The sequence below is a fragment of the Sycon ciliatum genome, chromosome 12 (genome assembly GCF_964019385.1).
Source record: "Sycon ciliatum chromosome 12, ocSycCili1.1, whole genome shotgun sequence".
Classification (NCBI taxonomy): Eukaryota; Metazoa; Porifera; class Calcarea; order Leucosolenida; family Sycettidae; genus Sycon; species Sycon ciliatum.
Window position 1 is genome coordinate 24143666 of NC_088654.1, and position 22500 is coordinate 24166165.

General features: G+C 49.0%; 2 protein-coding genes across 4 annotated transcripts in view; one reads left to right on the forward strand and one right to left on the reverse strand.

Moving 5' to 3' along the window:
• The window catches only part of LOC135828819 (translocation protein SEC63 homolog), a 24198-nt gene extending 9792 nt beyond the window's left edge, over positions 1 to 14406 (forward strand). Inside the window, exons 7-16 of the mRNA XM_065341249.1 lie at positions 687 to 832; positions 2863 to 2915; positions 5751 to 5845; positions 6369 to 6451; positions 7466 to 7666; positions 7986 to 8135; positions 11416 to 11769; positions 12381 to 12479; positions 12652 to 12892; positions 13531 to 14406. Coding sequence (XP_065197321.1) covers positions 687 to 832; positions 2863 to 2915; positions 5751 to 5845; positions 6369 to 6451; positions 7466 to 7666; positions 7986 to 8135; positions 11416 to 11769; positions 12381 to 12479; positions 12652 to 12891 — 1421 coding nt within the window. The 3' untranslated portion in view covers position 12892; positions 13531 to 14406. The remainder of the gene's footprint in view (positions 1 to 686; positions 833 to 2862; positions 2916 to 5750; positions 5846 to 6368; positions 6452 to 7465; positions 7667 to 7985; positions 8136 to 11415; positions 11770 to 12380; positions 12480 to 12651; positions 12893 to 13530) is intronic.
• Positions 14407 to 15070: 664 nt separating this feature from the next.
• LOC135828200 (uncharacterized) overlaps positions 15071 to 22500 on the reverse strand; it is a 19148-nt gene continuing 11718 nt past the window's right edge. For all 3 annotated transcript variants that reach the window (XM_065340651.1, XM_065340650.1, XM_065340652.1), the window contains 2 exons: positions 19466 to 19744; positions 15071 to 16860 (listed from right to left, as the gene is read on the reverse strand). In XM_065340651.1, the coding sequence (XP_065196723.1) occupies positions 15971 to 16860; positions 19466 to 19744 (1169 nt within the window). In that variant the 3' untranslated portion in view covers positions 15071 to 15970. The remainder of the gene's footprint in view (positions 16861 to 19465; positions 19745 to 22500) is intronic.

Here is a 22500-nt window from a genome sequence, read left to right on the forward strand (position 1 = left end):
GTGGTGGTGCTGTTGGTGGTGGTGCTGTTGGTGGTGGTGATGGTGGTGGTGCTGTTGGTGGTGGTGCTGTTGGTGGTGATGTGGGTGGTGATGTTGGTGGTGGTGCTGTTGGTGGTGCTGTTGGTGGTGGTGCTGTTGGTGGTGGTGCTGTTGGTGGTGCTGTTGGTGGTGGTGCTGTTGGTGGTGGTGCTGTTGGTGGTGGTGCTGTTGGTGGTGATGTTGGTGGTGGTGATGGTGGTGGTGCTGTTGGTGGTGGTGCTGTTGGTGGTGGTGATGTTGGTGGTGGTGATGTTGGTGGTTGTGCTGTTGGTGGTGATGGTGGTGGTGGGGATGGTGGTGGTGCTGTTGGTGGTGGTGGTGGTGGTGGTGCTGGTGGTGGTGGTGGTGCTGTTGGTGGTGGTGGTGCTGTTGGTGGTGGTGATGGTGGTGGTGCTGTTGGTGGTGGTGCTGTTGGTGGTGGTGGTGTTGGTGGTGATGTTGGTGGTTGTGCTGTTGGTGGTGATGGTGGTGGTGCTGTTGGTGGTGGTGATAGCAGTGGTGGTGGTGGTAGCATGGAAGGTGGCACTGCTGTTGTTACTGGTTGGGGTAGTCACAATGTTACTGGTGATGCTTCTGCAGTTGCTAAGGTTTGTGATGGTCATACGTTTTGTGTGTGTGTGTGTGTGTGTGTGTGTTTGTTTGTTCAGGTCATCGCGGTCCCACTCTGGAAGCCATGGAGAACTGCATGAGACTGTGCGCTATGCTTGTACAGGGCGTGAAGGACTATCACAACCCTCTGCTGCAACTGCCTCACTTCACTGCCGATCACCTTAGATTCATGCGCAGCAAAAAGGTAGGAGAGACGCCGCCGCTGCTGCGGTGACGTGACTCTCACACTACTCTCAAAGCAGATTCTTTTTTTCTTCATGCTAGGCCTACTAGTGAAAATACCTTCCGCTGGAGGAGCTGCATCTGCGACTTGATCCTTGGGGCTGGTGGCGTCCCTGCGGATGCGGAAAACTAGAACCGTGGATTTATTTTCATTTGTTTAGGCCTAGTGAGCGTGTCATGTTGGTGGCTTAGGACGATCAGTATACTTTTGATATTGTCTCTTGAGTTGCTGTGCTCTAAGCGGCGGCCATCCTGCAGAATGGAGTTCAGTATGACCCTCACTCACCCACCACACCACACCACCCTGAACGAAAAATATATTGACTTGACAGCTAGAATTGATTGGTGTTTCAGCTATCAATGTTTTGCGAAATGAAACTCTCCTCGACCCACCCACCCATAAAATTTAATGAAACTTTTTCGTTTCGTGTAAAAGATCGACAATTACCGATGGCCCTAACCGTGTTGCGTTAAGTCTGTTGCCACGGCTGTGCCACTTCGTAATCCTCTCACTAGCGTCAGAGGTATTCTATGACGTCAGGCTTTCACGGCCGTGTGCCTTGCTGATTCCACCATGCATGTCCAATGTTTCAATAGCCCCAAAGAGGTACTACTTGCACGGGCCACACAATGCGTGATGTACATTTTTCGTGACCATGTCTACCACAAAACGTGCGAGACACCATAACTCTGGGGGGGGGGGGGGGTGCCAGTTTTAGAGAAATGGACTTGTAGTGAAAGGACCAACGGCTTACAAGTTACCCATAGTTGTCCAACACTGGCAATTCTAAGCATGATGTTGACAAGTCATAACGTTTAACAGTTAGCAGGTTGATCCTTTCTTCTCAGTTTTAGTCCTTGGCTCTCCATCCGAGTTTAATTCTGGACTTGTAGTGTTTCGTATTTGTGGCAGTTGAAGTTTAGCAGCAGAGAAGACATGTAGATCTACCGTAAAGTCGCGGATAAAAGCCGGGCTTATAAGCATATAAGCCGCTTTCTGCATCAGGCTTTAATGCAAACCATGCTTGTATGCAAACCATGCTTATATGCACCACTGATATTTTTGCCAGGCTTGTATGCACGTAGATCTACCACTGACTACCGGTATGGCAGCAGTTTTACTATGCACCGTACATAGTGCATGCACTCTTGACATACCCGATCCGCGCTTGCACAGCAGCCAGGCTTCTACGCGCGACAGGCTTATATGCATTTTACCCGTTTGGTTTTCAGGCTTCTCTCTCTCCGCGATGTGCTTGTATGCAAACCCGGCTTTTATCTGCGACTTTACGGTATGTGTGGTGAACCCCTGGGCATATAGCAGGTGTGGCCAGGTCTACACACGCGCGATCACACCCCCGCCACTGAAGCACTGAAAGGATGCAGTGGGACACTTCAGTAGCCGGGCGCCCATCGCAGCTCGTGCCAGTACTGTGCAAGTACAGCGTTTCGTTTGGAATTAACTTTCGCTATATTCGTTAGGGGGCACGAAATAACTAAAGTTTGTACCAAACTAAGTTTTTTTTCTGAACGTTCGGGGTGACGGACCTCGACCAAAAACGAAATTTCGTACGGAACCAACCTGCTGGTGCAGTGATCTAACGAAAGATTTCGTGAACGAAAATTTGTACTTACTGAAGTGTACAGTAGTTGCACTGTCTTGGTGGTGGACTCTGTGCTGTGCAGCACTGTGCACGATCATGCTTTGCACGTGTCCCCCATGCAATGCCAATGCAAGTCAGTGGTACGTGGATTCATTGTACAGTCGGACCTCGCTTAGCCGAACACATCCGTTTTCCACAAAAAAATATCCGGATAGGCGAGTGAACTGGGCTATCCAACACACATACTGTATGTATGCATGACATAATATGCTGTAAATCGGTAGCCAGCGATTTTCTTCCGGATGGCGAGGGATCCGGATAAAAGAGGACCGGATAAGCGAGGTCTGACTATAGTGCTGATGTTGCTGTGGTCCCATGCACTGTGCAGAGGGTTATTCGCAATCTTCTCCAGCTGGCTGAGCTTCCTGAGAAGGACCGAAGGTGAGAGCAACAGTGTGTGCATGTGCACGTGTGAGCATGCGTTATTTTTTTGGGATGCGTTTGGCAGAAGATACATTGCATTGTACCAGATTTTGTGCTAGAAACGTTATGTCTGTCCTTCCCTAGTCCGCGGCGAATCGTTCCTCATTCAGGAAGAATACAGGGTCCAGTTCTATGAGTTAGAATCGGATGTAGGTGCTTTCTTTGGCCTTAATTTGCTGCAAAGGCTCTGGCATGTTTTCTGAATACTGTAAGATATGAAGTTGATTGTTCCAACTAGGAACACACGCTTCTTGCCGAACTTGACACTTGACTGACTCACGACTGCCATCGGGAGCACAGGAGGAGCACGTCGCACCTTCCACTCGGCAAAGAAAGCACCACTCCCTGCTCAATACACAGTGTTTCGGGGAATTCACCCCTCATCAGTTGAGCTTGAGTAGGCTGAGGAAGATTATGCCTGAAAAGCACCACTTATATACTGCTCTCCAGGCCAAACCAAATGTAAGATATGTTATTATAACGAGTCGCAAATTTAATGATTGTCCAAAATTCATAGGCTAACGAGAAGATACGTTAACGATCTTGCAGTCTTGAGGCATATCCGCACATTACACATGTGAGGCATTGCAGCCTCAACAGAACTTATTCTAACGAAGAAATGTACTTGGTCCGGCTCATCGCAATTGTCGCTTATCTATCGCCACTAAGAACAGGAGTTTTTTTACCGCTCTGTGAAATTTCAAACAGGCATAGTGAGGAAGCATGATACATAAATACTCTCTGCCACAAGTAAAAAAATTCACCAATGGAATCCGGTGAAGCGAGTTGAAGAAAGGAAGCAAGGTAAGCAAAATGCACGAAATAAATCAGCGAAGGAGCGCGCTCTTGCACTCACACTAGTAATACAGGTCCAGAGTTCATTCAGCTCTGCATCTCTTGAGCCGCATTACATGAGCTGACATTTGCTGTTGTCTAGCTGCTGGCGTAGACTGGTAGAGCATCTCTTGCGTTCTCAGCCTGTCGTATGGCAGCAATGGGAAAGGAACAGTTGTGGCTGTCACTTCGGTGCTTGAAGAGGAACCGTGGGCAGTGTGACCTGTGTGTCACCACAGTGTGTTCAACAAAGCCTTGGAATGAGGCATACAGGCCTCTCCAGACAGCTGTCATACGCTCCGCTGGATACGCTGGCCACAACTCTTGTAATGCGGCTGCTTGGTCCACCAAGATTCAAGAGAAGGAACAACCAGCACGTCGGCCATCGCATCAAAAACACCTTTCTTCTTCAGCATTTCTCTGCCGTACACGCGTGCCTGTCACGCTCTCCAGGAGTTGCCCCTGCTACAGTTCCGGTCTTCGGGTCGCTGCGCTTGGCTTTTGGCAACACAGACATGCACAGTGAATGGCCAGGTTCCCACTTCCCAAAAAAGTCGAAAACATCGCGATTCAAAGCGCTAGTCGCGATCATTTTTTCTTTGGTGCTTCCTTTGATCTTGCCATCACGACCTCCCAAGCAAAAGTAAGTTAGTAATCATGATTGGACTGGGTTTTACCTGTCAAAAAGTGCGTGTGGGATAAGCGACGATTGCGATGAGCCGGACCAAGTAACTGGTTAAAACGTTAGATTCAGACCTTCGTGTAAGAAAAATCCAGGAGAGTGAACAATCACTCTCGCTATCCTCTCAAGGAGAGTGGTGGGAGAGCAGTCCCCACTACCCCCCCCCCCCCCCAAAAAAAAGTCGCTCGCCTTATCTATCCAAGGCGAGCACAATACGGGTTTTTTCAACATCTTGCCATACCCCAATCGGATTCAATACCCAATAGCTGCCAAATTCGTTCTGGAAAATCGCCGTACGCACTACAAATGAAAGCTGTTCGGACCACAACTTTAGTTTCCCTTCATCAGGGACAATGACACACGCATTGGGAAATTGAGACAATTCGCTAAGATCCATGGTATTCTTGTAGTATTCATCGTAGAGCGCTCCTTTTGAGGCTTTGTTCTGTAGCTGACAGCTAAAGACCCTTGCCTGGCGTCACACGTACACAGGTTTATGCATGCCCGGACTGTCACGCAAAAGAGGGAAATCCTTTATGTCAACATTATGTGTGCGGAAGTGAAAATTTGCAACGGTACGTAAAATGCCCTGCGAGTGCCGTAACTCCACTATTGGACCTCAGATCGACTGCCGATTTGTTGGAGCCGACAGCTGAGAACTTTCTAATGCGAATAGATCTTTCGATTACTCGATTCCGTTCAGGGAAAGCCGAGTTACGAAATATTTGAGTGTTTTCAGAACTTCATAGTGATGCGGATGCGCTCGAAATTCTCAAGGCGCGCGACGAAAAGTGCGCCCTAAAAGAAAATAAGGAGAGCGAAGGCGCGCGAGAGCGATCGCTCTCCTTTTACCAGATGGTCTGAGATTGATTTCCTCGTTATATTTACATGTCTAAAGCTGTGTTCACAACTGGCGCGTGTATGCGTGAAACCACGCGTTTGTGCGTATTTTTGCTGGCTTTTGGGGCGTCATGCGTACGGAAACGCCCCGAAATGGAAATTCCAACATGTTGGAAGTTTCAGCGCGTATCAGGCGCGTACCAGCGTACATGCCAGTCACTTTCACGGGCGGGGTCAAAAAATTAGTACTCGAAGGTGTCGCACGTGCTAAATACGACTCGGATTGCTGTTTTTTGTGAAAGGCTGAGCGCGCGTTTGGGCACGCATGAACCGCAAGCGTACCGCGTACACGCGCCAGTTGTGAACACAGCTTTACAGTAGGCTGCTGCAGTTGTAAGTTGCTTCTCTTTGTCGCCTGCGCTTGCTGTGTGCTGCAGGGAAATGCTGCGGCACTTTGACGGACAGGAGTATTGCAATATTGTCAATGTCCTGTCGGCTCTGCCATACGTCACACTCGACAGCATTGCCGAAGGTTTGTTGCTGTTGTTGTTGTTGTTGTTGTTGTTGTTGTTGTTGTTGTTGTTGTTGTTGTTGTTGTTGTTGTTGTTGTTGTTGTTGTTGTTGTTGTTGTTGTTGTTGTTGTTGTTGTTGTTGTTGTTGTTGTGCATTCTTGCGAGTTTCATGCGTTACCAGTGTTGTTCTGCTGTGTCCGCCCGTTGAAGACTGACCACACTAAGACCAGAAACATTGTCACTGGTTTTAGCCTGTGGTTGTTTTTCTCAGCAATGAAAACTGTGCCTCTTGCACACAATTGACAGTTTGAGTTTGGCTGGAGTGGGCTGATAGACTAGTGTCTGGCCACCTTGTTCTTTTGTTCAATTTTTGCTGTCTGTGTTTGTGTGTGTGTGTGTGTGTGTGCGCGTGCGTTTGTGTGCACGTGCGTGTGTGTGCACGTGCGTGTGTGTGCATGTGCGTGTTTGTGTGCACATGCGTGTGTGTTTGTGCACGTGCATTTGCATGTGTGTTACCATGCCTTGCTTTGCTGTGCGATGCAGTAAAGGACGATGAAGATCCCAGCTGCATCACGGCTGGTTCTCTGATCACCGTGACTACGCAGCTGAAGAGAAGTACTATCGGAGTAAGTATGGTAGAACAGTCGGCTTTTAGCAACTTGGTTTTGCACCTAGAGTGTTATGCTGCTGCTGCTAAGCGGTGTTTTATTGAACGCACAAAGCAATGATGATCTGAATGCAAGGAAAGCTGCTGCTGCTGCTGCTGCGGCGTCTGCTGGTAGTGGTAGTGGTAGTGGTAGTGGTAGTGGTAGTGGTAGTGGTAGTGGTGATGGTGATGGTGATGGTGTGTGTTACTGTGCGTGGCTGTGTGGGGCATCGTGTGGCTGTGTGTGGCTGTGTGTGTGACTGTGTGTGACTGTGTGTGCGACTGTGTGTTTTCGGAGGTGAAATTAATGCCGCCATTGTACATATGTGTCTAATTGCTACTGACCGCGCCGTGCTGCCACAACTTGCAACACCATGATGATAGCACTTCCCCTTCCTACCGACTGTGTAGAGGCGTGAAGTCAAGTGAACTGTCTTGCATCGCTGCTGCATGTGCTGTGCAATGCCAGCACTATCAGCACTATCAGCACTATCTGTACACTACATGTAGTACGCACCGTTGCTGATCTATCCATACGCTGGGATTTTTCATTGGCTACAAGTGCTGCAAACTGCACCTGGAGGTTGATGTCATTGTTTATAAGGTGACACTTTCTAACCTCACCAGGCATTTTAATGACCTCGCGCATCCATGCGCCAGCGTTGTCATATTAGAGCACTTTTTTCCTCTGGATCATACACGCTGTGCATGTTAGTTTGTCAGCACCTGGCTGCACTTGAAACCTTGACACTGGTCTGTGTGTGAATATGTCGCCCATTGATCACACTCTGTCCTGCCTCAAATAGTGTGTCTAGCTTCGCTGAGCCTTTTCTTCCTTACATAGTTGATTCCCTTTCTGATAATTTGCGAGATGTACAGCAAACTGTGTATCCTCTACAGCCTCGTTTTCTTAGTCGTAGTGAGTCAAGGCTCTTGGAGATTGGTTGCTTACAGTTTCCTTCTTTCCGTTTGTTTGCCCTTCCCCCAATGACAGGAACACTACAAGCTGCTCAGCGTTGAGGAGTTGGTGGCAGCGTACGAGTCAAATTCTGGTCATCCCAATGCATCTAGTGTCTCTACGGGTGGTAGACACTCAGCGGCTGCTGCTGCTGATTTTGGCAGTGAAGCAGCGAACTTTGACGCTGATGGTGACGACCCTCTAGCGATTGAAGACGAGCCCGAGGAGGACGGAAAGGTATTGGGTCCTTGGAAGCTTGCATACGCACTCGCGCACATGCACACACGCACGAGTGAGTGCGCACACACACGAGAGCGCGCGCGCACACACACACACGCACCGACCGGCCTGTGTTTTCTGTGTACAGTGAATCAGTTGGATGACAAGCCCACCCATTCGTTTTGTGCACGTGTGCGTATCCGTGTATGCACATGTGCATGTATGTGTGTGTGCGCGCGCGTGTTTGTGTGTGTGTGTGTGTGTGTGTGTGTGCGCGTGCGTGTGTGTCTGTGTCCATCTGCATTCTATGATGTATCCGCTTTGCCTGTGTGTTTAGCCTGCCAAGGTAAATCAATGGGTAAAGAAGAAGGACAAGAAACCTGCAAAGAAGCCCAAACAACAAAGCAAGGGTGACCGACGTAAGAAGATGAAGGAGCTCGCTCAGCAGCAGCAGAAGCAGAAAGAAGAAGAGGAAGAACAGCAGCTGGTAAGTGTGTGTGTGTGTGTGTGTGTGTGTGTGTGTGTGTGTGTGTGTGTGTGTGTGTGTGCGTGTGTGCGTGTGCGTGCATGCGTGTGTGTGAGTGATATCTTGGCCCTGTACCTGATAAGAACTATGATCAGCACTGCACTACACTGCACTGCACTACACTGCACTACACTGCACTACACTGCACTGCACTACACTGCACTACACTGCACTGCACTACACTGCACTACACTGCACTGCACTACACTGCACTACACTACACTACACTACACTACTGTACTGTACTGTAGTATAGTGCAAGTGCTCATGTGTGCAAACAATGTGCTAGCACAGACTGGGAGATGGACATTGGGAACTCTTGGCAAACTGAACCAGTCTTGTTCGTCGTAACTCAGCCGATTGTGTTTTTTGAACATCTACAGTTGCGCTCGGTGAAATCCAAACCCGAGTGCGTATTTGGCGCCCTCAACTTGCACGCCCTTGACGCCCTGGAAGTGGCATGAAAATGGCTGTGCGCACGCATTATATGTACATGTAGAAATACAACGATGTAATCGGAACTAGTTTAGGGCGCCAGCTTTGCACTTTGGGTCGGATTGCACTGAGCACAACTGTTGTAAGTCGTCTGTATAAACTGTCAGGGAAATGAACTGCCAGAAAACCGAAGAGAAATGCTAGCCCCATGAGGACTCCAACCTGGGACCTTCCTTGTCATGAGCAATGCTCTAACCACCTGAGCTACGGCACCAGGCCGAACTGAGAAGGCGCCGGCAAGTTTTCTGCCATTCTTTGCTGGCCTGCAGAGAACTGACGGGGATCGACCTTCCAGCACTTAAAGTTCTCTCCCGTATTGATCACCACGGTTCCTCACGAAAACACAGCGTTCATGGTATATCTCAAAGCACTCCATGCACTGGACGAGGGCATCGATCGTCACACGCATTGCACAAAAGCAAAACTGATGGCCCTCGCATCTTCTTCTGGTTGAAACACGCCGTGGATGGATCGTTTCCAACCGACAGCTCAACGGCAGAGGCTATTGCAAACAGACCGCAATCAGCTGAGCCAGTTTGCCGCTGCACTGATGGCCGGGCCACGCTAAAGCTCCCGCCACGTGGGTCACCATAGATGCAGGCAAGCTGTTCTTCCAGATCGGGTGGAATAAGACTCGGACCCATACTGTAGTACCGCGTGACCTGTTTGTCGGGAAGCATTCGCGACGAAGTAACCCAGTGAAAGCATCGGGTGTGATGAGTTTGGATGTGCGGAACATCACAGTCCTCTCTGACAGTGTTCTGCCTGGAATTCATGAAATGTCCACAAAGCACATTCTCTAGACCTGGGCCATGCCAATACAGCCCACTTCTGATTGCATGTGTAGCTGTGTCGATGACTGCGTCGAACACAGGACTGCCTGATTTAACAGCATCATAGTCAGCCTGGTACACCACACCTTTCCACACTTGGCCCGGTTGCCCCTTTTTGCAGAAGGTTCAAGAAGCACCACTTCTTCCGTTGCCTGAAGAGCAGGGAAGGGCCAGAGCAAGAGTACATAACCCCCCAAGAGTGTGCAACTCCCACATACCCTGCTGTGCAACAGCATTTCAAGTTGACGTCATTATTTTTGATGCAATGCTCCTTGCACCAGTGATTTACAACATGTGTACGGGTGTCAACGCATCACACGTTTTTCTTTGCAATAGTTTGTACAGGATCAGATGGGCTTTGATCCGCCACAGGTTCCGGACTCGTCTGATACTCCTTGTACAGTGCGGATTGCATCATAAAAATGACGTCAACTTGAATTTCTGCCGGGACAGCACCCATAGTCGAGTTGAACACTCTTGGGGGGGGGGGGGGGGTTACCATATTATCTCTATTACCGTACTGGCAATATATATGGTCGCAGTGAGGCCATGAAGCGTTACATTGGCACATGTTTACCGCGCGCAGGGCGTTACATGCAAAGTCGCACAGGAGCCGTTACACAGGTTTCTATATTGCCGCAGTCCTTTTTTTGCTATTGCCGCATCATTTTTTTGCTATTGCCGCATCATTTTTTTGCAAACTGCAATGAAAAGATCGTCGCACCCCGCCAGACGCGCGTTACGAACGCAACGAAAATTTGTCGCACTAGCCTGGTCGCGCGTTACGCCGCACCCCCCTGCGTTACGCGTTACGCGGCAACATATATTGCCAGTACGGTACAAACGCAGTCTCTTCTAGAAGCCCAGTCTCTATTATAAGCGCACTCGAAGAGGGCTTCGAAGATACACAAGTAAGCGCAGGGCTTATGGAGAACCATATGGATCATGTTCATGCATGTTTGATGTCACACAGTATCATATTATACACATGCTGTGGTAAAAGTCTGTGATCCCCGAGATTGAAAGTACAGACTCAGTGCACCAGGAAGCACAAAACTGCAGTCCCGGTACCTGCTGGGAAACTTTCTGCTACTGATATAATAGGCAATGTACATGTACCAGGTGGTTGAAAAATGATAAGCCCAGTCTCTAGTAGAAGCCCAGTCTCCATTATAAGCCCAGGGTCTGGACTGGTTGAAAAAATGTAAGCGCTGGGCTTATAATGGAGATAATGCGGTATGTGCTCTTGGCCAGAGCAATAGATTAACTGTCAAAGTGGCAATGCTAACACACCTTCAGCACTTCCTTATATCATCACACTTTCAGGTACTTAGCTGGAACGGAAATCGAAAGAAACATTTTGTGGTGAAAGAAAATAAAAAAATAAAAAAGTGAGCTAGCTAGTCCTGATTGTTGCAATACGTATCCTGACTCTTGTTTCACTGTATTGTGCCGTGGTCGTCATGGTTATAGAGTACAGTTAAAAGTTTTGGAAGCCATTTTATCAGCGTCTGTACAGGCCTAATTTGTGCGTACAGAAAGATAGTATAATTAGGTTGAAATTCTTCAAGTAACGTGCCGTGTTTGGTGTGGCCAAGCTTGGCCGTTAGTGTTCTAGGTGAATTGTACAGTTGCTTAGAAAAAGTGAAGAAAAAAGAGAGATTCACTGGCCAGATAAGGCCACTTCAACCAGCCATGTGGTGTAGACCAGGCTGAAATTAGTGGCAATCAATTCTTCAGCCGTGCAAGCAGTTGAACGGTGTAATCCCAGCACAAGTTACTATGTCAAACATAGCTTGTTCGCTGTCATCGCTTCCGCAATGGGCAGGAGTATGAGTAGGAGTGTGTGTGTGTGTGTGTGTGTGTGTGTGTGTACGTGTCTGTGTGTGTGCACGTGCGTTTGTTGGTGATAGGCGCTGGCACGTCAAGCGGAGGACGACGACGACGAGGACGACTCCAGCGGCAGCGAAGGCGAGGAGGACACGGGCACCAGCGAGCCACCGTCACCACGCGCTGCCAACAACCTTGTAGCTCGGCGACGGAAGGGTGGCAGTGCAGCGGCGGCTGCAGGGAAACGCCGTGACAGTGAGTCTGGCAGTGAGGGTGATGACATGAGCGGTGGTGAGTCCGATGAAGACGGCCACGGCAATAGTGACGAGGACGAGGAGGAGGAGTGGAAGCTGCTGCAGAAGGAGCGCGGCGATGAGCTGCGACTGGATGCGCTGAAGAAGCTGAGCCCCGAAGTGCACGCGCCCTTCTTTCCCGATGTAAGTCGAAGTGGACCTGTGTGTGTGTGTGGGGGGGGGGGGGGGTACGTGCATGTGGGTGGGTGGTTGGGTGGGGGGCTTACCCAAGTGTGTATGTATTTCCTGCTATTCATTGTGTTGTCTAATGTGGACATGCTCCTCTAGCAGTACACGTATCGGTGATGATCAACATCACATTTTAACCGGACTCTACTTGCAGAAATTCATATATCAGTGATGACACAAGAGAGATTGAAAGCTTTGTCACAACTCTGAGTTTCACGTATTACTACGATCATCAGGCAACTCTCTTCGGACAGTGAAGCACACCACTTGACTATATCAGTGATGATCAGCATCACATTTTAACCGGACTCTACTTGCAGAAATTGGAGCACCGTGAACCCGAACATGAGTAGTGCCATCTGCAGCGTATGTGTTTCCTCAAAGCTCCCCCCCCCCCCCCTCTCACACACATACACACACACACATCTCCATGGGCAACATGTTTGGCCATTGCTCTGTATCAACCTAACTCTATCTGTTGGGTGTGTGTCTGTGGCTGTGCCTGTGCCTGTGTGTGCCTGTGTGTGCCTGTGTGTGTATGTGTCTGTCTGTCTGTCTGTCTTTAGAAAAAGCACGAGAAATGGTGGCTGTATGTGTGTGATCGGCGGAAGAAGGAGATCATCTCTCCGCCCCAGCTTCTTTCCACACTGTCGGGCACAGAGGAGGTTAGGATGCGTTACTTTGTCACCTCTTTTGCACAGCATGATCCTCTTTCTGAACCGTGCGTGTGTGTGTGTGTGTGTGTGTGTGTGAGTGAGTGCGTGCGTGCGTGCACATGCTTGTGCCGGCATTGAATTTGGTTCTGTGTTGTGTGTATGTTGTCCTGTGTGTCATCAGGTGAAGACAGCTCTGCCAGCGCCGCCCAAGCCATGTGTGCTTCACTACACTGTGGTGTTGCGCTCTGACTCCTACCTGGACGCCGAGTACTGTTACAGTCTCAAGATTGACGTGCACGAGGCCAAGGAGATGTCGACGGCGCAAGCGCAATGGAAGGACTTGGAGCAGGAGGAGGAAGACGATGAGGATCTCATGCAGATGAGCTCCGGCGAGGATATGTCAAGTGACTATGATGATTGAGGTATGGGTCCAAGACTCCAAGAACACCACCCTTACATCACCATTACATCACCATCACAGCACCATTACATCACCATTACACCTACACTGGCAAACACTGCAGGGGTGGCGGAACCGGTCCGGTCGCTCAAGCCATGGTCAGGCCAACTGTGCGGAAAAAGTCGGAACGAAACATTTTACGCACTTTTTCAGCCCTGGCCTCCGTACTAAACTGTTTGGACAGCAACCAGTGTTTCCTGCTAAGGAGGTCGTGTGTACCAGTCGCCATATTATACACACCTTGTGAAAGACTACGGCATGGCCGGGCGAATCAAAACATGCTGCTTCCACCAGACCTGTACAGTGCAATGTGTTTCCAGTATCGACCTCTTTTAGACTTTTCAAATAATTCAAATTTTGTTTGAGGTTTCGAGAAAATGTTCCGGGAAACTGGTCTAGCAGTTCCTTCAATTTTCTATAGATTCCGAAGCGGTTGAAAGACAAACATCCAAGTTCGGAAATTTTATGCACAAGGTGATCACAGATTTTATGTGGTATTAATTGTTGACGGTGTTTGTGTGTGCGTGCGTGTGTGTGTGCGTGCGTGCGTGTGCGTGTGTGTGCGTGTGCGTGTGTGTGCTTGCATCTTTTTGCCTACAGGTAGGAGGTGTACTCCTGTTCGTTGAGAAGATGCCGTGGTCCGTATCGATGTCCTTGACCCAGAGTTATCAGGTAGCTGTGCAAGTTGATGGCGTCATCGTATTCTGCAGTGCCTGTGCAGAGACATTGCCTGTTGCCTTTATGACGTCATCATGTCCTGCATTGCCAGCGAAACATTGAAAGCTGTTGTTTTTTGACATCATCGTGTCCTGCAGCGAGACATTACCTGTTGCTTTAGTAGCCACTGCATGCATCCACCCGCTGTCATCCAGCCACTGACGTCACCATCTGTACGGATCTTTTGGGAACGTGCCGACAATATTGCACGCCCTGTACCTTTCTAGTGTCTAGCAGTGCTGCTTATGGAGACACGTGTGCAGGCGTTCCTGTGCATTCGTCTGTCGTGCCCGGATGGCCGGCATTGCAGCTCGGGTCTTGGTGTCTCTCCGGGACACCTGCATCAAGAGCACAATGTCCGCCGCGCTCTCACCAGCTCTTGATACAGCAGCTGCTCTCACTGCTGCTGCAGTGTGTCTGATAATGAAGTGTGACTACTGGCATCCCAGTCGGCATTTACATATTTTGCCAACATCATTGCTTTCGCTTTGCTGCTGCTGCTACTGCAGGGTGGTTGCTTGGATGGACTATTGCGCTGTCTGCTCTTGCTGGTAAGTGGTGCTCGTGCATCAAATACCACGCTCGTGTTGAATTTCTTTGGTGTATGTGATCACGCAAACGAGCAGTAACTATTGCCGCCTGTTCATGGTATTTCATGCGACGTTGCTGCTGCCACACAGGTCTTTGCTGGCTTATATCTGCTACATTATCTGATTGCTCGTCTTTACATGATCCTTTCTTACTTTCTTGTTTGTTTCAGGTTGCCACTTTTGTTTTGATGTTCGCTTATGAACCTGCCCCCCCCCCACATGGATCTTAGCTTGTTATCCGGACCATACCCCAATGCCAAAATGGGAGGGGACCAATGAGACTATGTATGCCCCTCTAGTGGGAGGGGGGCATATCTAAGGATGACCACACCAATGGGTGTCACCAAGAGTACATAACCCCCCAGAGTGTGCAACGCCGATCCAGCTCTGTGTAGGGTCTTGGTCGAGCGGAATCGGATCTTCTGATGTCATGCGTACACTTCACACCAGCGCAAGGCCGGTCTCGAGGCAGGGCACCATTGTTTTTGATCCAAGAGTACCCGCGACTCCCCGGGTTCCCCTCAGATGTGTACGGTATTATGACGCAAAGATCCGATTCCGCTCGACCAAGACCCTATGCAGAGCTGGATCAGGCGTTGCACACTCTGGGGGGTTATGTACTCTTGGTGTCACCTCCCCCCCCCCCCCCCCCTCCCCCTTGGGATTCACTAGGTCCCCTGCTAGACCTACACAGCTCATGGGGTAAACTGGGGGTGGACATCAAACAAACCCAAACTGGTCCGGGTACCAGGCTGTGGGATTTCACCCTGCACCACTGTACCCCTGGGGTACTAGGGTACTGGGTACTGCTCTACCTACTGTACTCTGGGGTTTTGTACTCTTGATAGTATTCCCAACCAAGTGAAAAGAGAAACAAACATTGGTGACCAAGCAAATGAGTATAAGAAGTTAACCTGTGCAATGTGCAGTAGACAGCACAGCAACTAGCCCAATAAACAGGCATGCCGAGGACTAAAAAAAAGAGGAAGAAAAACTGTTTTTGTATGTTGCACGCTCTGAAGTCTAGCATCAAAACTTCAAAATCGGGTTCAGTGCATCTACCGTCGGTGATGGGGGCAATCCCTACAGAACACTCGATGCAATCACTGCGAGAAATGGCGAATGCTGGCCTGTCTTAGCCATCTCGGTGATTTGTTGGAATTCTTTGCCACCGACTGCAGCATGAATTTTACTCAATCCGATCGGTGCACTGTGTGCAGTATGTACGTGCTTGTACACACAACAGCAAGTTGCAGATGCTCTGCAGAAACACACACGAAGTCTATGCTCTCCTCAGCAGCACTACTACTAGTTCTACTTCCTCTCCTGGCTATGTAGCATTACTCCTAGCATTACTGCTGCACCATGGACAGTCCGTGTACTAATCACGCTATCCGGCACATGCACGCAGCTTGTTTGACATGCTCAGCGGACAACACACAGGCTGCACTAATGAGTAATGCTGGTACTCCCTAACACCCTGTACGAGATGAACGGACCCGCATTCAGCTAAGCGTCGACGCTTCGTTAGGATTGGCTGCGGGGACGACTGTTGCCTTCTCCGTACTCCCGTCCATTGCGGTTTGCTGTCGACGGCGTGGCTGTTTACAGCTTGTATGTGCATATTCGGTATGATCTGTGGAGAGGTGCATCTGCCAGGAGCAGACCGGGGTCGACTGGGACTGGTGGCACCAGAGATATGCACCATGCACGCGGCGAGGCTTGCTTGATCTCTACACGAAGACGGCCTCGTCTTTGCCGCCTTTCTTGGTACGCGGTGCGGCAACCGGCTGCTTGGCTTTGCCGGCGGCCAGCTCCTTGGGATGCGAATCACTACGAGAGAGGTGCACCAGCGAGGACTCCCTTCGGCCGGGCACAACTGAAGAGCTGGCAGCGCCTCGTTGCTGCTTCTGCTGCAGGGACAGTCCGGCAACATGGCCATGTACCTCCTCCTCAACACTGTCCTGGGTGCGACACAACGACGGTGGTGGCAATGCCTGTCCCTGAAGAGTTCCCAGCACACGGCCATCTCCGTCGCCCGCTTCTGCTTGGTCGTGTTCATGGCCGCCGTCTGGAAAGACGCTGGACTCGCTTATTCTACCAGCACCCGATGGTGAAGGGCCGCCGGCGTCGGAGGAGTGATGCGGTGACTTCCTCTCCCAGAGCTTCATCTCCGTCGAGCGGAGGTACTGGCGCCGTGCGCCGCTCACCTCCTTGGAGAACAGGCGTCGCTTTGTTGGCGACGTGTCGCCGAGAAGACTCGGCGTGTTCATGAAGCTGCTGGGCATTGTCGTTGCCACAGTGCTGGTGCTGGCGGGTATGGTCCTTGCCGCAGTGCTTGTGCTGTGCGTTGGCGTGCCCTCCGCACTGCTCAACTCCGTCCAGCTGATACGGCTTGCCGGATGGATGGGCGTGCCGCTAGGCGTTACCGACGGCGGGCTCTGTCGTCCTCCGTGCTGTCTCCGTGGTGACGGTGAAGTCCCCGGCGTGGGCACCGGAGCGCCCAGCAGCGGATGTGCGTGCGTCTCCATTATGGTGCTGAGAGTCGACGGCGTTCCGAACATCATGCTTCCACCACCGCCTCCACCACCTCCACCACCTCCTCCACTAGTGCTACCTGTACCTGTTTCAGACACATCATCATGAAACATTTTTGAAATACATGCATGCTTATCGATGTTATCAGGACTCGGTAAGAAAATGCAGCCTCGGTGCTCTGTGACCGAGTAACAGTGCATGCAACGAACTACTTGTTATAGTTATTAGAGAGGTTCGAAACTTAACGTGTGATAACTTTAAAAAAATTCACGGTTCGCGTAAGACTCGGCTGAAAGCAGAGTTTTCTGCGTCCGCAGGAACGCCACCACCCTCTAGGAGGGTGCAGATGCAGCTCCTAAGCAGTGGGAGGTGAGTAGATCAGACCCACCACAAACTGGTCAAAGACCGAAATCCTATCTCTTAATTTGCTTGCCGAAAATCCTATATATAGGATTTGAAAATGTGTGCCTTTTATTGCCGTTGTTATTGGTCATCACGACCAATAATAACGACATAATGGTTTTCATGGAAGTTGTAAATATGTTTGAGGCATGAATGTTCACATTTAAGATTCAAAGGGCGATAATATTTCTGATGAATACCCATTTTCAGCAATAATTGGAAATTTGAGCATAATTGTTCAGCTGCTGTCATGGAAAGGACTGAAGCAGTGAATGTGCAGAAGAACATTGCAGGTGTGGCACGGGGTGGTTTCATGACGACATATCGCACATGCCCTCATGAAACTACCAGTTTTAAGGATAAAACAAGGTCCAATAAAATCTCAAATCCTATATATAGGATTCGAAAAATAGGGCACAGGCCTTAGTGATATTGGGCAAGGAGATGAGCCTGAGATGTTAGTGTTTGAAAAAATTATCTTATTCAACTCTCGATGTCTACTAAGACCTAGCAAGGAAGAATTGGTCACATACTTTTTGCTATTCTCATGCCACACCCATTTTGAGTTGAAAAATATGACCAAAATCCTATATAAGTGAAGCGGACATTACAAAATGATGAATGAGAATACATGTATCTAAAATGGTTGTTCCTAATCGATTTTCTTGAGACTATCATCAGGGAAAATCGTCTCACAATAGAGGCTATACGGAGAAACAAACTACTTATAGGTTATCGGATAGTGGGAAGTATACAAGGTGAGATGTGAAAAAAAAACTAAAGTGGGAGAGAAGACGAAAGAAATTAGAAGAAAAGATGTGAGAGTGTTCTGACGGTGTGAGCTACTACAAAAGGTGAGTGAAATGTTTTCATCCGTAAACACAATCCTAATCTATGCATTCAGAAAGAAAATGTCACAAAACTGAGACTCTTCACCTAGCATTCACACACGTATTCATTCGCATACACCTACACCTCACAGTTCCTCACTCTATCACATTCACCTGCTTCCACGCCTTCATTTCACTCACCTTTTGTAGTAGCTCACACCGTCAGAACACTCTCACATCTTTTCTTCTAATTTCTTTCGTCTTCTCTCCCACTTTATTTTTTTTTTTCACATCTCACCTTGTATACTTCCCACTATCCGATAACCTATAAGTAGTTTGTTTCTCCGTATAGCCTCTATTGTGAGACGATTTTCCCTGATGATAGTCTCAAAAAAATCGATTAGGAACAACCATTTTAGATACATGTATTCTCATTCAAAATCCTATATATAGGATTTAGCAAATTAAGAGATTCGCTGTATCCATGCTTCCCCCGTGCCAGGCCACAAGTACCCAATAATTAACTGTGGGTCGCAGCACGGCCGGACAAATCCTTCTGAACCAAGCAGGACTTGAACCTGGTACCCTCTGTTTCTCAATCATGCTCTTGGGCCATCCCACCATGCCTGCCTGCTTTAATAGTATGTAAGTGGGCGGGAAAGCCCGCGAAATCGCGAGTGTGCACTCCACTTACCGAAAGTTGTCTACGTAGAGTACGTATGTAGGGCTCTGATAACGGATGTGTTCTGTAAGTGGTTTGGGGTACAGATTCATGACTCTTTCCTCAGGTCGACCCTGTTGTACACTGCCGCGTTCCGAGTTGCCAAGGGCAGCTACGGGACACGTGATTTGAAAACTCCGTATGGCGGAACACAACTCCGCATGCAATGTATGTAAGACCTTCCGCAGATCGACTCTGTTTAAAAAAAAAAGTAACATTATCATGTTATGCAGAACCTCTCTTATCAGTATGCCAGGAGAGATCTCTAGCACAACCACATACATAATATGATACCAAGAGTACATAACCCCCCAGGGTGTGCAACGCCTGATACAGCTCTGCATAGGGTCTTGGTCGAGCGGAATCGGATCTTTGCGTCATAATACCGTACAAATCTGAGGGGAACCCGGGGAGTCGCGGGTACTCTTGGATCAAAAACAATGGTGCCCTGCCTCGAGACCGGCCTTGCACTGGTGTGGAGTGTACGCATGACATCAGAAGATCCGATTCCGCTCGACCAAGACCCTATGCAGAGCTGGATCGGCGTTGCACACTCTGGGGGGTTATGTACTCTTGATGATACACATTACACACACATGCATGTGCTCCACCACCATCACCATCACCACCACCACCAGCAGCAGCAGCAGCACCACCACCACCACTACCACCGCCGCACATTCTTTGCTATAAACTCACACAATATTATCACATGAATTCCATGTGCGTGTCCATACCTGCCTCACCGCTCTCGGGCTCTGCTTCGTAGATCTGCTTCTGTACATTCTTGCGGCTGCCTACAATCGTCGGTCCGCCGCCTAGCGATGTCTCAATGTCCGCTACCCGGCGATTGGCCAAGGTCATGTCAGAAGAGCAGCCTTGCTCAAGAGCTCGCTCTCGCTCTGCGCGTCTCTTGCGATGGCAGCAGCAGCCGATGAGCAGTCCCAGGAGCAAGCAGAACACAGCAACCCCTGCCACTATGGCTAGCAGTGTGGAGAGTGGAAATTTGTCATTGCCTATATGGACACACACAATGACGTCATAAATGCAAGCGGAGATGCACGATGACATCATAAATGCAAGCGGAGATGCGCCAGATGCACGATTGTAGTTCTATCAAACGCTTTGTACAACTCTAATTTCAGAATTTTTCGGTGCCCAATATTTTCGGTGTGAGGGCAAAAGGCCAGGTTAGGTGAACAGAAATTTTCGGTACAGGGAAGCAGTTCCCTATTGGATTATGTGTGTTAGTGTTTGTTCGGTGTATTGAAATTTTAGGTATGAAACACATGCACCGAAAGTACCGAAAATAAAAGTACACCGATAATTTGTGAAATTGCAGTATGTCCTTCACTCAGAAGTCAGCACTGACAACATTCAGATCCGTGCTAGTGCATTGATCATCAGGTGCAGGATACTAATACTTCAAATAGAAATTATGAACCATGAAACCAACGAAAGTGGCAGGTACAATAATAAACTTTCAAGCAGCCAAGCGTGATGGCAACAAACCCAACCGCTATCTGACACAAGTGCAAGCACAAACTTCATACACAGATACACACATGTAACGAATTTATGTTACGACTATGATTTACGCATGTCGTTGTATTTGGTTCTTGTCTTGTGGAGTCCAGTGTCGGATGTCATATATGGTCTAGGTGTACGCGTGAGCATGGTGTGATGTGTGACGTTTATGGTATGTGGTGCATGCAAGAGTACGCGTTGTCAGAGTGTGAGGATGTGCTTCCGTCTGTGTGAGAGTGACTGTCAAGTGAATGCTGTACATGCGCAGTGCTAGTTTGGTCTGGGAATGAGAGTCATGTGTGATTCGTCCGTGGTCTGGTTGTCTTGGTCTTGGTCATGTGTTCTGTACGTATTAGTCCCTGATTGGTCGTCACTATTTGTCCTCGGTTTATTACTGCTTGTTCTTTGTTGATCCTTTGAGTCTTTTCCCGGGAGTCTTTCCTGTTGTCCTTCCCGTCGTCGTTTTCTGTCTAGTCGTTTTCGTCTCTCTCTCCTCCTGCGCCCTCGTCATTTCTTGGTATAATATAAGAGTATTGAAGATACAATCAAGAGTTTGCGTTGTTGTGTGGCGAGGGCCAGGGGGAGAAGCATTTCCGTTACAGTGGCGCCCAACGTGGAGACTGGCTCGAACCTGATTCTACTTCTCCACAAGTAGTTTATGCTCGCCGTGGTCCTTTCGTTTCTCCTTTCAGTTTTGTCGACGTGTGGCGACTTTATTATTTTTATTTCGGCAAGCGGAACTGGTCGTTCATCAGGCTGGTTCAACCTCGCGCTGCACTACAAGCAAGCCTCTTTCCCGGTGAGTCGCTCCCGGAACGGGATGTCGTTGTTGTCGTACTAGTCTAATTGTTGCATGTGAAAGCCTTCGGAGATGATGTGTCCAGTATAATGTATTACTTCCCAGAAGGGCTCAGGTCCCGAATGTTTCCACGTCGTTCTGTTTATAATATTTTCACAATCTCGGTAGTCGATCTTTTACCTTGTGTGGGCGATTCTGTTTGTGTCGAGCGTCGTAGTACTCCACCCGCCATGGGTTATGCTTTCAGTGAACGTGGTTTTTTCGAGTCAGTGAGCGTATATTTGCGGTGTTTTGTACTGGCCAATTTTCTTGGTTACGAGGATACACTTGGTTCATAGCTGTCAATCCCAGTTATGGCTTTCGCTGTAGTTTATTCACTTGCCTGCCTATTTTGTTGTCGTCAGCATTACTGCACGGATACACCCAGGGCCCGGGTGCTTTCCCCGTCGTTCTGTTTGTCGGGGCAATGTAGTATTTTCACAATCTGCGTCGTGGGTTTTGTTTTTGGTGCTTGTTATCTTTTCGCGATCCGGTTCTTGTGTCTCTCTTGTGTCTTTCTGTTTTGGGTTTTGGCAGTCAGTGTACGTATATTTGCTGGGGTTTGTGCAGTTTCTTGATTAGCCTTTCAGTGTAGTCGTGTACCTGTTTGGTTTGTCAGCTTAGTTCGGTTTTGAAGTTACCACACACGTTTTGCTGTGATGGTTTGTACTGGAACAGTTTTCTTGGTTACGAGTTGGTTCATAGCCATAGGTAGTCTTTCAGGGAGCGTATTTTGTTCTCGTTTTGTGTCGACCTGCGGGTCTGTTCAGTTCACCAGGTGAATGTCTGATCATGGTGAGCCACGGTTCCCTTCGTGAGCTGGTGGGCCCCAGTGTTTGTTTAGCCTTTTGTCGGGGAAGTATAAAATTAAAAAAAAAAAAAAACAAATAAATAAAAATCTAAATATTATGGGTCGTGGGACGACAAGATTATTATGGGTCGTGGGACGACAGGATCATACGGGGTCGTGGGACGACAAGATGATCCGCCATCGGAAAAGTGTGGGACACTTATGCCGGCTCCGCGCCGAGTTTTCTAGTCAGGTTAGAGTCCTGTGGGTTTCTCCCCTTCTGAAGTTTGTGTGACAGTGTATCGATGGATTTTCGATTTGTTCTTTTCCCTGATTGACTACATGCCTGCTGTGTTCTGTTGCTCCATTTGTACATGTTATACACATCTTCCACATCCGAATGGGCAAGTCGTACGACGCACCACCTCGTGGAACCACACCCAAGGTTTTCCCATCTCCACGTCTGCAGCCAGCCACTTGCCGTTGTCCTGTCTTCTTCTCCTGTTATGGTGTCTTCTCAACCCTTTTGTTTTCCTCCTACTCCATTTTTCTACTTCTGAGAGTCGAGGTCGACTCTCGCCGGAGGGGAAGGCTGTGTAACGAATTTATGTTACGAC